This window comes from Schistocerca gregaria, chromosome 4 (assembly GCF_023897955.1).
Source record: "Schistocerca gregaria isolate iqSchGreg1 chromosome 4, iqSchGreg1.2, whole genome shotgun sequence".
Classification (NCBI taxonomy): domain Eukaryota; kingdom Metazoa; phylum Arthropoda; class Insecta; order Orthoptera; family Acrididae; genus Schistocerca; species Schistocerca gregaria.
Window position 1 is genome coordinate 252,172,687 of NC_064923.1, and position 14,798 is coordinate 252,187,484.

At 45.0% G+C, this 14,798-nt stretch overlaps 1 protein-coding gene across 1 annotated transcript in view; it reads right to left on the reverse strand.

Annotated features, from left to right (window-relative positions):
- LOC126365923 (uncharacterized) overlaps window positions 1-13,917 on the reverse strand; it is a 139,006-nt gene extending 125,089 nt beyond the window's left edge. Inside the window, exon 1 of the mRNA XM_050008674.1 lies at window positions 13,847-13,917. Within this exon, the coding sequence (XP_049864631.1) occupies window positions 13,847-13,881 (35 nt within the window). The 5' untranslated portion in view covers window positions 13,882-13,917. The remainder of the gene's footprint in view (window positions 1-13,846) is intronic.
- Window positions 13,918-14,798: the final 881 nt, after the last annotated feature.

Here is a 14,798-nt window from a genome sequence, read left to right on the forward strand (position 1 = left end):
GAGGCTACCCAGTTTGGCGAATGCCTGAAGAATGTTACCTGCCATCATGTGTAGTGCCAACAGTGAAGTACGAAGGAGGTGATGTTTACGGTATGGGAGTATTTATAGTGATTAGGATGTCCCTTTATAGTGCTTAAGAAAACGGTAATTGCAGAAGCATATCAACACATTTTATAGCACTGTGTAATGTGTGCAGTAATGAACAGTTCGGGGGCAATGATCTCATCAGAATGGTAATGCGCCTTGTCATGAAACAACATCTGTGAGGCAGTGGTTTGTACACAATAATATTCCTGAGTTGCATTCGTCTGCCCAAAGTCCCGACCTGAACGCTCTGAAACGCCTTTGGGGTGAGTTTTATTGCTGTCTTCGTCCAGTCCCTAGCGTCTAAAATTAGGCTACTAACTTCTCTGGTTTCGGCACTTGAGGAAGAAAGGGCTGCCATTCCTCCACAGACATTTCAGGCATCTTACTAAAAGTGTTCCTAGCAGAGTTCAAGGTGCCATAAGGGCGAAGGATGGACACATTCCGTATTACATTCGACTAATAGGTCAACGGATGCTTTTAAACAGATAGTGTTGCCGCAGTATCTTCCTTCCTGATTTCAGGAAAAACTTTTCATGCCAGTAAAGCTCTTGTGTTCATGGAAATTTCCTCCACACAGTTCAATCAATTGTAACATTTTCCTTTCTTTGGTCATTCTGACAAATCAAGCTATTGTGCCACTTTTTTACTGTCTCCAGTTATGTAATTAGTTAAGCTGCTATTCAACTTTCTACTGATCTTCATCACTTTCATGTTAATTATGTTTATCCTTGACTCACGTACGTGGCAAGTAAACCGTTCATTCCATTCTGCAGGTATTGTAAGGCCTCCTTTCCTTCTATCACAGAAGCTATGTAGTCCGCGACTGTCAGCTTTGCTATCTGTTTTCTTTGAACTTCCATTCTCCTTCTCCATTTTATTTCACTTCCTTTGCTGCTACGGTGATTTATATGTGAAGCAGCTTTGACAAGAAGCTTCAATCCAACGTTACAGTTTTTATAACACGAACCGCTTTTTTCGTGATTTTCCATTGCATTACTTCTGGCTAAGTTGCTTATTACCATTGACAATTCTACGGGCTGTATCGGATAATACAGGGTGATTCAAAAAGAATACCACAACTTTAGGAATTTAAAACTCTGCAACGACAAAAGGCAGAGCTAAGCACTATCTGTCGGCGAATTAAGGGAGCTATAAAGTTTCATTTAGTTGTACATTTGTTCGCTTGAGGCGCTGTTCACTAGGCGTCAGCGTCAGTTGATGCTAAGATGGCGACCGCTCAACAGAAAGCTTTTTGTGTTATTGAGTACGGCAGAAGTGAATCGACGACAGTTGTTCAGCGTGCATTTCGAACGAAGTATGGTGTTAAACCTCCTGATAAGTGGTGTATTAAACGTTGGTATAAACAGTTTACAGAAAATGGCTGTTTGTGTAAAGGGAAAAGTTCTGGATGGCCGAGAACGAGTAATGAAAATGTAGCACACATCCAGCAAACATGAAGCAACTTTCCACACTAACGGGAAAGTCAACCGTCACAATGTCTGTATATGGGGCACTGAGAATCCGCGGGAAACAACTCAGTATGAACGTGACTCGCCTAAGGTGAACGTTTTCTGTGCCATTTCAGCCAATAAAGTTTTTGGTCCCTTTTTCTTCGAAGGTGCTAATGTAACTGGACTACAGTATCTGGAGATGTTAGAGAATTAGCTGTTCCCTCAGCTCGAACAAGAAGCACAACAATTCATATTTCAGCAGGATGGAGCGCCACCACATTGGCACTTATCTGTCCTTAACTACAGTACCTGAATGTCAACTACCCGAGGCGACGGATCGGCCGCCAGGCAGCTCGTGACAGAGCACTTCATCACTGGCCTCCAAGAAGCCCTGATCTTACCCCCTGCGATTTTTTCTTATGGGGGTATGTTAAGGATATGGTGTTTCGGCCACCTCGCCCAGCCACCATTGATGATTTGAAACGAGAAACAACAGCAGCTATCCAAACTGTTACGCCTGATATGCTACAGAGAGTGTGGAACGAGTTGGAGTATCGGGTTGATATTGCTCGAGTGCCTGGAAGAGGCCATATTGGACATTTCTGAACTTGTTTTTGAGTGAAAAAAACCTTTTTAAATACTCTTTGTAATGATGTATAACATAAGGTTATATTATGTTTCTTTCATTAAATACACATTTTTAAAGTTGTGGTATTCTTTTTGAATCACCGTGTATAACTTACGCAGCATAACTAGTACACGAACTGTGTTCTCATAAACACGCAAACGTCTCCTCCAAATTCCATGCAGTAAAGTTTTGCCAACCGGAACATTGAACCAATGTGTTTTCACATCGAAGAGTACTCGCTTCCCCTCCATGGAAAATGTTTCCACAGTGTCCTTCTGCGACAGGTTATATGAATCCGCAACGTGGTTTACTGAACAAACAGAGCAAGACTATTCTTCATAAACTAAGTCCAGCACAGAAGTTGTTATGTTCTGCATGAAGCGCATCAGTGGTACTCCTCATTTTATTATGGCAGGGTCCTTCTCCAGAATGTGATAAAAATTGGCTTCAGCTTTGCCTTCCTGGTGTTCTTAGCAACTGATTTCTGAATATCACCGCCATATGTATCTGTACTCTATAACTTACTAAGAAACTGTGCCAGTTGTGGTAAGAGACATTATGAGCTAAAACATTATGCCCACTGCCCAACGCGACATTGAATGTCACCTGGTAGCATTGCAGGCACTCAAAGCGTTATGGAAAGTATACAGAGTTAGGAAAATGTATCGAGATATTTCTATTCAGGAGAGTTCATTGACAACATTACATCAGTATTTACTTCAATTGAAGAATAATAATTACAGCTATTATGAGTAGTTAATACACACACCAAAAAAGTTTTGCATCACCTCGGTTCCGAGAGTTCCGAAACCTGTACGGAAAATTGGAACAGAGATCATCATAAACATCATTTCCGCCCTTTTTATAACTCATGAAAACCACACATTGCATGTTGTACCACCATACTGCGAGACCTTCAAAGGTGGTGTTCTAGATTGCTGTACACAGGTACCTCTAATACCCAGTAGCACGTCCTCTTGCATTGACGCATGCCTGTATTCGTCGTGGCATACTATCCACAAGTTCATCAAGGCACTCTTGGTCCAGATTGTCCCACTCCTCAACGTCGATTCGGCGTAGATCCCTCAGAGTGGTTGGTGGGTCACGTCGTCCATAAACAGCTCTTTTCAATCTATTCCAAGCATGTTCGATAGGGTTCATGTCTAGAGAACATGCTAGCCACTCTAGTCGAGCGATGTTGTTATCCTGAAGGAAGTCATTCACAAGATGTGCACGATGGGGACGCGAATTGTCGTCCATGAAGTCGAATGCCTTGCAAATATGCTGCCAATATGGTTGCACTATCGGTCGGAGCATGACATTCACGTGTCGTGCAGCCATTACGGCGCCTTCCATGACCACCAGCTGCGTATGTCGGCCCCACATAATGCCACCTCAAAACAGCAGGGAAACTCCACCTTGCTGCACTCACTGGACAGTGTATCTAAGGCGTTCAGCCTGACCGGGTTGCCTCGAAATACGTCTCCGACGATTGTCTGGTTCAAGGCATATGCGACACTCATCGGTGAAGAGAACGTGATGCCAATCCTGAGCAGTCCTTCGACATGTTGTTGGTCCCATCTGTACCGCGCTGCATGGTGTCGTGGTTGCAAAGATGAACCTTGCCGTGGGCGTCGGGAGTGAAGTTGTGCACAGTTTGAGTCGTAACACGACGTACTGTGGCTGCACGAAAAGCATCATTCTACAGGGTGGCGCTGCTGCCAGGGTACCTCCGAGCCATAATACGTAGGTAGCGGTCATCCACTGCAGTAGTAGCCCTTGGGCGGAATGAGCGAGGCATGCTATCGACAGTTCCTGTCGCTCTGTATCTCCTCCATGTTCGAACAACATCGCTTCTGTTCACTCTGAGACGCCTGGACACTTCCTTTGTTGAGAGCCCTTCCTGGCACAAAACAACAATGCGGACGCCATCGAACCTCGGTATTGGCCGTCTAGGCATGGTTGAACTACAGACAACACGAGTCGTGTACCTCCTTCCTGGTGTAATGACTGGAACTGAACGGCTGTCGGATCCCCTCCGTGTAATAGGCGCTGATCATGCATGGTTGTTTACATCTTTGGGCGGGTTTAGTGACATCTCTGAACCATCGAAGGGACTAGGTCTGTGATACAATATCAATGGTCAACGTCTGTCTTCAGGAGTTCTGGAAATCAGGGTAATGCAAAACTTTTTTTTGATGTGTGTACATGTATCACAAGCAAGTCTTTAATGGTCATTTTCCCTTGAACAGCAGGTCAGGTACTGAAGTGTAGATGCACGGACGAAAAACGGAAAGTCTGTAATGACAGTCGTAGTCCTCCTTCACGACACAGTTATGACTGAGCAGAAAATTTTAGGTAGTAAATTACTTGATGTGTTTGTGGGAAGACCGTTAGATGCAGAGAAAAAAACAACCAACACACTGAACCGGGTATGTATTAAAACAATAATCTCAAACGTGTACCTGTACCCCTAACATCCTACGTAAGTGGAGCAGAGACGAATGGGAAATCAATCTAGCGACTATATGGGCCGCAGACGGGGAAGTCAACTGACATAAGCGACTTTTAACGAAGGGCTCGTTGCTATGGCCCTGTGCCTGGTAAGGAGCATCTCAGAAACCGCGAGCCAGGATGGTTGTTCGCGTGCTGCTGTCGTGAGCATTTATGGTAAGCCATCACAGAAGTAGAAGGTCGGGGCTTACCCGCTCTGTAAAGCGGGATAGGCGGCCATTTGACAGAACTGACGATAGAGTACAGTGATGATGCAGGCACAAATGTATGGTGGTAAGCCCTTCAGAGCACTTTATCGAACATGACACTCTCCGGAAAAGATCCCTACGTGCTCCCACACTGACACAAGGGATATCGTCAGTTATGACTGCAATGGGCGCAGGGTCACAGAGATTATACTGCGGATAACTGGAAACATGTCACCTATTGAATGAAACACGTTTGTTGTTACACCAGGTCGATGATCTCCTCTGAATACTCTGCCATCCAGGCGACCAGCTGCATTGCGTCGTCGACACAGACTTGTAGGGACACTTTCATGCTATAGATGACATTCCCCTGCACTTCAGCAGCATTCAAAGCTGTGAACTACTTGAATATTATTCTGGACCATTGCATTTCCTCATGCTTGTTGTCTTCCCCGATGGCAATGGCACATTCCAGTAGGTGAGGTGTCCGTCTCACAGTGCCAGAATCGTGTTCAATCGATTTGAGGAGTATGTTACAGAGCTCATGATAATGCCTCAGCCACCAAATTCTCCTGACCTTGTGACATAATTCTATTGAACTCGTTGCTCTTTTCATAAATCCAAGATTGACTGTGATCACTCGGTGTACTCCATCCTTGGCTATGACAGTTAAACTCATCATTTCAGAATGGAGGTATATAGCACAGTTTAAAGAAATTTCCACTCCTTTAGTGGGAATACCTTCCCTAAAAACGAGGCAGCTCCGTGGAACATTCTAGAGGCATATTAAACACAGTGCAAATACCCGAGAGGGAAAAGCAAGTAAATTGAACTCCTTGTAGGAATACGTCATCTGCTCAGGAATCATAGATAAAATGGTGCAATGAAGCGAGTCGCAGATTTTATTCCACGTGATCAATGTTCAAAGAGGAAACATCTAAGGTTGCGTACTTTAACAAGAAGAAACATAATTTGATCTGCTGACCTACTTAATTGTCATCAATGTGTCCCAAGCTACATTGCTGAGTCCACCGACGAGTCTGAGGGTGGGCGGCTTGCAGCCCTCGCCCCTTCCCCCCCCCCCCCCTCCCCCCGCCCTCCTGGAATCTTTATGTTTCTTCTTCATACGGGCCGCCGCACCCTTACGTTGGACGCGTTATTTACAGTGACTAGGAGCCAAAACAGTATCTGCAATTGGGAACGTAGGTGGTTCTTGAACCAAATTACATGGCAAAGAAAGTGCCTCAGAGACCCACTCCACAAGGTGAGACCCCTGCAGTTGAGATAGGTACACAAGAGAGGTATCAGGCGTCACAACAGCTGGGTCGACAGGTAGAACTTCCTGACCATAATCACCTCCACAGGAGTAACAACAATCAGTGGTTCGGACTTCACCCGAATGGGTGACATCAAGGGAGCAGATGAGTTCAGGGGCACCTTAATTTGCTGTTGAGTCACTGGAACGACATACGGCTCGACGATTCCCCACTCTTGGTTGGTTCCGGAGCAGTTACCTCAACAACAGAAGGAACATTACCACAACAGAGACCTCAGCAGCTGTTTTTCCACCACAAACTCCATCAGGAGTGGAGAACTCAGCACTACAAGATAAATCAACCAACAAACTTACTTCAGCGAGGGGTGGATGAGAAGACGTATCTGACTCCTCATAATCCTGAGTTCGACATTTCTTATGTTGCTCTGCAGACGCTGCCAGCTTGACAACAAGTTCAGCACCGAAAAAAATGGCTATGAGCACTATGGGACTCAACTGCTGTGGTCATTAGTCCCCTAGAATTTAGAACTACTTAAACCTAACTAACCTAAGGACATCACACATATCCATGCCCGAGGCAGGATTCGAACCTGCGACCGTAGCAGTCGCACGGTTCCGGACAGCGCGCCTAGAACCGCGAGACCACCGCGGCCGGCAGTTCAGCACCGTCCAGCGAGGGCAAAGTCGGATATTCGGGAGCAATAAGCTGCACATCCCTCTGTTGTTCCATTGCACCCGCGGAAGACATGGTATGAACCTCATGAACAGTAGAAATGAGATCAGCAAACGTCAGTTTTTAAATGACGACTTCAACACATACACCCACTGTGGACAATTAGATGTAAGGCGGCCACTTTCATCGCAGAGAAAGTACATCCACACTTGTCCAGTATACATTACATGAATGTAGTAACCAGAGGTCTGTAGATAGGAAGATATGTCACGTTTCACAGCCATTTCCACTGAATGGATACCGCTATAGCATTGGAACCGGTGTTGGGTGGACCAGCGTTCGCGTCGTATACTCCTCAGGTCACCGCAAGGAAGCAAACCTTCCTTAAGTAAACCGTCGTCAGCGTCCGGCGGGAGGTTGATCACTCTGACATTTATATAATCCAGTTGCTCTTACGGAATTATCACGATGCTTAAAGGGAACTTGAGGACCAAGGCGCAAAAGCAACCTGATCTACTTGTAGGGGAGCCAAAAACTTAAAGAAAAAGACATAGCTATCAGAATTAAAATAGGTAGTACGAATCTGATAATAAGAATGGTATCAGCAAGCCAGCCATGAATCTCCAAAGACCGGGGCTGCACAGGACACGTGGATTTGTCAGAACTCTAGCTTGTTGTACCTTTTATCAGAACACACTTGGAAGCTAAACAAACACTGTTTTAACCTTGTTTCACAATTTATTATTAATTTATTGCACAACCTAGGTTTTGGGTTATATGCCTATTTTCAAGTACATTACTGATTCCCAAAGATGATAATCCACAGATAAACATGATGACATAGCTTAATGTACATTAAGCTATGGATCGATACCTCAAATGATTATCTTTGCCTGGTAATCATGTTTATCTGTGGATTATCATATTTGGGAATCAATTATGTACTTGAAAATTGGCTTATAACGCGATACCTAGGTTGTGCAATGACATTTATAATACATTGTGAAACAAGGCTAAAAACAGTGTCTGTTTGGCTAATTTACAATGTTTCACCAAGAACCCACAGTAGATTCAATTAAAAATCACTTGGTAGCCATGGTCGACATTATGAAGCGCACTCCGTCACTACAACGGACACACACAATAACCAACGGTACGGACCAAACCACAATGTGACACACATGATAACACAAACAACACTGAAGAAAAGCTGTCCACGCGCACGCGACACTGAGCTGAGGCGGAAAACTAGCGACTTTCCGTCGGCGCACGAGGTGGGACTATTCCCTAAACTACGGAGGTGGACCTTCCTCAGGACACAGCAGTTTTTTTCAGAATCGTGGCTTTCTTTCTACATTGAAGCGTCAAAGGAACAGGTATAGGCACGCGTATTAAAATACAGAGATATGTAAACAGGTAGAACATGGCGCTCGGTCGCCAACGGATATACACTCCTGGAAATTGGAATAAGAACACCGTGAATTCATTGTCCCAGGAAGGGGAAACTTTATTGACACATTCCTGGGGTCAGATACATCACATGATCACACTGACAGAACCACAGGCACATAGACACAGGCAACAGAGCAAGCACAATGTCGGCACTAGTACAGTGTATATCCACCTTTCGCAGCAATGCAGGCTGCTATTCTCCCATGGAGACGATCGTAGAGATGCTGGATGTAGTCCTGTGGAACGGCTTGCCATGCCATTTCCACCTGGCACCTCAGTTGGACCAGCGTTCGTGATGGACGTGCAGACCACGTGAGACGACGCTTCATCCAGTCCCAAACATGCTCAATGGGGCACAGATCCGGAGATCTTGCTGGCCAGGGTAGTTGACTTACACCTTCTAGAGCACGTTGGGTGGCACGGGATACATGCGGATGTGCATTGTCCTGTTGGAACAGCAAGTTCCCATGCCGGTCTAGGAATGGTAGAACGATGGGTTCGATGACGGTTTGGGTGTACCGTGCACTATTCAGTGTCCCCTCGACGATCACCAGAGGTGTACGGCCAGTGTAGGAGATCGCTCCCCACACCATGATGCCGGGTGTTGGCCCTGTGTACCTCGGTCGTATGCAGTCCTGATTGTGGCGCTCACCTGCACGGCGCCAAACACGCATACGACCATCATTGGCACCAAGGCAGAAGCGACTCTCATCGCTGAAGACGACACGTCTCCATTCGTCCCTCCATTCACGCCTGTCGCGACACCACTGGAGGCGGGCTGCACGATGTTGGGGCGTGAGCAGAAGACGGCCTAACGGTGTGCGGGACAGTAGCCCAGCTTCATGGAGACGGTTACGAATGGTCCTCGCCGATACCCCAGGAGCAACAGTGTCCCTAATTTGCTGGGAAGTGGCGGTGCGGTCCCCTACGGCACTGCGTAGGATCCTACGGTCTTGGCGTGCATCTGTGCGTCGCTGCGGTCCGGTCCCAGGTCGACGGGCACGTGCACCTTCCGCCGACCACTGGCGACAACATCGATGTACTGTGGAGACCTCACGCCCCACGTGTTGAGCAATTCGGCGGTACGTCCATCCGGCCTCCCGCATGCCCACTATACGCCCTCGCTCAAAGTCCGTCAACTGCACATACGGTTCACGTCCACGCTATCTGGGCATGCTACCAGTGTTAAAGACTGCGATGGAGCTCCGTATGCCACGGCAAACTGGCTGACACTGTCGGCGGCGGTGCACAAACGCTGCGCAGCTAGCGCCATTCGACGGCCAACACCGCGGTCCCTGGTGTGTCCGCTGTGCCGTGCGTGTGATCATTGCTTGTACAGCCCTCTCGCAGTGTCCGGAGCAAGTATGGTGGGTCTGACACACCGGTGTCAATGTGTTCTTTTTTCCATTTCCAGGAGTGTATAAGACAAGTGTCTGACGGAGTTAGATCGGTTACTGCTACTACAATGGCAGGTTATCAATATTTAAGTGAGTTTAAACGTGGTGTTATAGTCGGCCCACGAGCGATGGTACGCAGCATCTCCGAGACAGCGATTAAATGGGGATTTTCCCGTACAACCATTTCACTAGTAGACTGTGAATAGTATTCCAGTAAAACATCAAATTGCCGACATCGCTTGCGGCCGGAAAAAAAATCTTGCAAGATCGGAACCAACGACGACTGAAGAAAATCGTTCAACGTGACAAAAGTGCAACCCTTCGGTAAATCGCTGCAGATTTCAAAATGTTCAAATGTGTTTGAATTCCTAAGGGACCAAACTGCTGAGGTCATCGGTCCCTAGACTTACACGCTACTTAAACGAACTTATGCTAAGAACAACACACACACCCATGACCGAGGGAACAATGGCGCGGCCACTCCGTGCGGCGCTGCAGATTTCAATGGTGGACCGTCAACAACTGTCAGCGTGCGAACCATTCTACGAAACATCATCGATATGGGCTTTCGGAGTCGGAGGACCACATGTGTACCCTTGATGCCCGCACAACACAAAGCTTACGCCTTGCCCGGGTCTGTCAACACCGACATTGGACTGTTGACAACTGGAAACATGTTGCCTGATCGGACGAGTCTCGTTTCAAATTGTATCGAGCAGATGGACGTGTACGGGTATGGATACAACCTCTCGAATCCATGGGCCTTGCATGTCATCAGGGGACTGTTCAAGCAGGTGGATGCTCTAAACCCGTGAGGCTTGTACAATTGGAGTGATATGGGACACCTGATACGTCTAGATACGACTCTGTTAGGTGACATGCACCTAAGCTCTTGTCTGCTCACCTGCATCCGTTCATATCCATTGCGCATTCAACGGACTTCGGCAATTCCAGCAAGACAGGTAACAATGGCAGGACGGAGGTTCAAATCTCCGTTCGACAATCGATATTCAGGTTTTCCGTTACTTCCCTAAACCGCTTAAAGTGAATTTCGGGGATTCCGTTGATAGTGAACGGTCAGTTTCTTCCTCCAATGCGAGGTTGTACTTGTACTCCGTCTTTAATGATCTCGTTGCTGATGGGAATTTAAACCCTAATCTTTCTTTCTTGTAAATCTTCTAGAAGAATACTATTTTACATGCTGTAAAACTGATACGTCCACTGCAAAGACAATAGACGTACAGAGGTGCCTTATAGTGACTCAACAGTAATTCAAATAAGGCAGCATTTTGTGGTGGATAACTGTGTGATCCCTGAACACCTTGAGTGACAGAGGCCAACAGATACATCGCCAGTCGGCAAAGTTGGGTAAACTAAAAATTAGACAACATCTGCAAGTTTACCACACACATCCTTTCCACTGAGATAAGCTATAATCAGTATCAAAGAGATGAGGCAGTCTTGCTATCACCTTACCTGTCTGCATAATGTCTAAGTACATGCATTGAACAATTAATTATAGCACTCGGCTGCTGCGATACGCTACTGCAAATGTTTAAACATGGTTGTGTGGCGGTGTCTAACTTTGCATTCTCCAGTTCATTGTGTACAGGGTGGTCAGAAATAGTCGTTGCAAGAAAGGTTGTGCTGAGAAATAATTGTTAAGGAAAAAAAATTCTATCCGTTGTCGTTTTAGAGTCGTTTACCGCTGAATTTAGGCAATCAGGTCATCGAGCGCGCAAATTCGAGCACTTGCACGCGTTAAAATGCGGCAATGCACAGACATCTGTCCGTTCATGAGTTGCCACTTGATGAAGTGCTCATTACCAGGTGAAGTGTGTCTTTTTCGGAAGCAATAAATGAGCAAAAGCTACGTTTGCTCGGTTTGAGGAAACCAAACAAAGTACACCTTTGTCGAAATCACCTCTGGTTGCCGGCTTGAATTTGCGCGCGAGACGACCTCATTGGCTAACTTCAATGCTAAATAACTCGCAAAGGCCCAACATATGGAATTTGTTCTTAGCAATTATGTCTCTCAGCTTTTCAGCCTGTTTCTGACCACCATGTATAACCTAGATAATATGAATGCCAACATACAGTGCTGTTCACGATTTTTTTATTACTATTTGTTGGGGCAGAGATTAGTATGAAAATAGATACTAGCGGTTGGTAGATATCCTTATGTCCTTACCCGACGAACTCATCATTAACTTGTGAATGTACTCGACCGGCAAGACACTGTGTCGAGATTTCAGATTTAATTTATGCCACTGTATGGTTAGCATGATCGAGAAAAATACTTTCGCACCACTCCCTACGTGTTCAGCTAAACGCTAGTGCTAATAGTTCCCTGTTCCACCTGTATCTGAACCGGTTACTCTGATACAGTGCGCCACAAAATCGAATGTCAACATAAGGTTCATATGCCTGGCTTACGCTGATGACCTGACTTTACTGGCAAACGACCATGCAAGAGGCTTCTATGCTACTCCAAGCACTGCATTTAATAAAAGAGAAAGCAGGTCTATTGATAAGACCGGAAAGACCAAATTCATTACCAATATTGAAGACGCAGAACAATGACAGTCAACGCCACCAAGCATACCAAGAGAGCCGAAAGCTTGAAGTGCGTTGAGAACGGTTCGCAGATGATCTCAGTGAAACTGTATTTCTCAATCAAAGGAGCATCAAAATGCTGCTTGCAGAAAAATGCAAACCTCAAAACGTCTATCGATGAATATCAAATTAAGATACTATAACACACAGCCACACCATCAGACCTCTAGACAAGAAAGAAAATTCCTGCGAAAGATAGTGGAACCGAAAATCCATACAAATAGGAGACGATGGTATAGAGTTAATCGTGAACTCTACTACCACCACGAAATCTTCTCCTATGCCATCAGAAGAAGACCACCTAGACACTGCGGACCCTCGTAGGCTGACCTATAAGAGTCGGCTTTCACCAGTGACATAGTAAATATGTAAAGCTCCGTAAAGAATTAGCGACTATAACGTGATGGTATTGGGCATTTTTTTCAAATGGGCTAAGTTACAGATGAGTCTGTCACCACAACCACGTTTTTTTTTTTTTTTTTTTTTTTTTTTTTTTTTTTTTTTTTTTTTTTTTTTTAGTATCGCTATCGTTTGGTTCGCCAACTCACAATCAAACTGTTACGTTCCAACCTAACCTAGACTTCAGGCAAAGCTACAGCGCAGTCTGTCACCACAGCCAGGGTTTTTTAGTATCACATTCGTTGGGTTCACCAAATCACAACCAGACTGTTACCTCCCAACCTAACTCACACGTCGGACTAAGCTACAGACCAATGTGTCACCACAGGCAGTTTCTTTCCTTTAACATTCGTTGGCTTCACCAACTAACAACAAAACTATGAATATATGCACCACAATGTGACGTGACGGCAGCCAGCAACGTAATGTCACTGGCAAAAGTCGACGAATAGTACCGAACATTCCTTTGGACAGAGATTTTAAAAGTAGCTAACAAAGGTTAAACCACTGGATCCCTGCAGATCAAGAATGTCACGTTAGTTAAAACTTTATAATTAACAGCGGGACTACCATTTGGAAATTGAAACTATAACCTTCCTAACATCCCCTGCATAAGTTAACCACAATGAGACTAGGAAACGGTTCACAGAACGCAAGATACGGTTCAGATGGAAAATGAAGGAACACTGGACTTTCATGAAAGTTCAAGGTACCAACAAGAAAACAGCTACAAATTTCACCATGGCTACCAGAAATGGTAGACGATAACAGCACAGCAAAAACACAAGTACCGTGGTTCACATGTGACTCAAACGAGTTAAAAAATAAATAAGAAACAATATTTCAAACGCTGAAAATGACTGCTATGGGTTCTATAACAACCTTGGTTGATGTTAATTAGTAAAGAAAAGAGTTGTCGCTTTAGTTTCTGATGAGTCAGGCAAGCTTTTCTTTGACACGTAAGCAAATCATATAACTTAGTATTCTTGATTCGCTCATATTTATACAGCACTGTTTCCTTTCGCCAAATTCACAATGCACATAGCCTAGTGCAGAAATATAAGAGAGAGCACTGACATAACTCAGTTGTAAAGCACACGACATTCGGCAGCTGTCGGTGGTACGAAGTATACGTTTTTTGTGACCCGCATGAAAAACTTTTTACCTGTGGGGACGTGTTTCCAGTTGCTCTTCTTCCATTGAAACTGCAGACGTTACAGCACTTGGATGAAGTTTTAACAGACGACCTTCTTTCACAGAGAAACTAAAGGATGTCTTTGGCTACCAACGTAAACAACTTTAACAATTCGGTTCGCTCAGCACAATATGGATGAACTGGCACTCATTGACTAGTAGTTATACTATTAATATGCGCGCATTTCATTTCTGCCTTCTGTCTAACGTCGAGGCTTAAAAATAGGGCAGCGATATTTGTGTCCTGATTCAAATTCTCGAACGACATATTCGAAGGGCAGAACAGCGACAGCACGCTCCAAAATGATGACCGCTATCTAACGTATACATAGTATCTGCGGGAATACAATTAGTGGTTCAAGCTGAAGCGGCAGCTGCAAGAACGATCCATGCAAAAATATCAGCATTGGCGATTAATTTCGGTATCATATGCAACCAGTTGCTTTTTGAATTTTTGATATGGTTTATTTTCCGTCTGATTAATTAGTTTTCGAGCCACTGCAGGCTGACCATCAGACGGACACGACCGTTGGGTAAGGTTGCCAGGTACCCCCATTTGAGGTAGACTGTCTTGATTTTTCCGTTGAAAACCCGACTCCTAATTAAAGCTTGTCGGGATACATAAAAATCCCAATTACACAGGAACGGGTAATATTTCACACAGTATAGTCTGCTCATTAAACGAAGTAAGATGCGCTCTTGTAAATGTAACTGAACTTAAAAATGCAACTCTTGACCTAGATGTGCACTCAAAAGCCGTTCAGAGTCGCAACTTGAACCCTCCATTACTCGCTCGAAAATTCGTGACATCGTCACTCGCGCGGATGACTGGTGTCATCCACAAAGCAAACGGTCTATTTGTATACTTTGAACGGTATTTATGAGTGGTTTTATGATTTTTATTAAATTTAAATATAATGCAT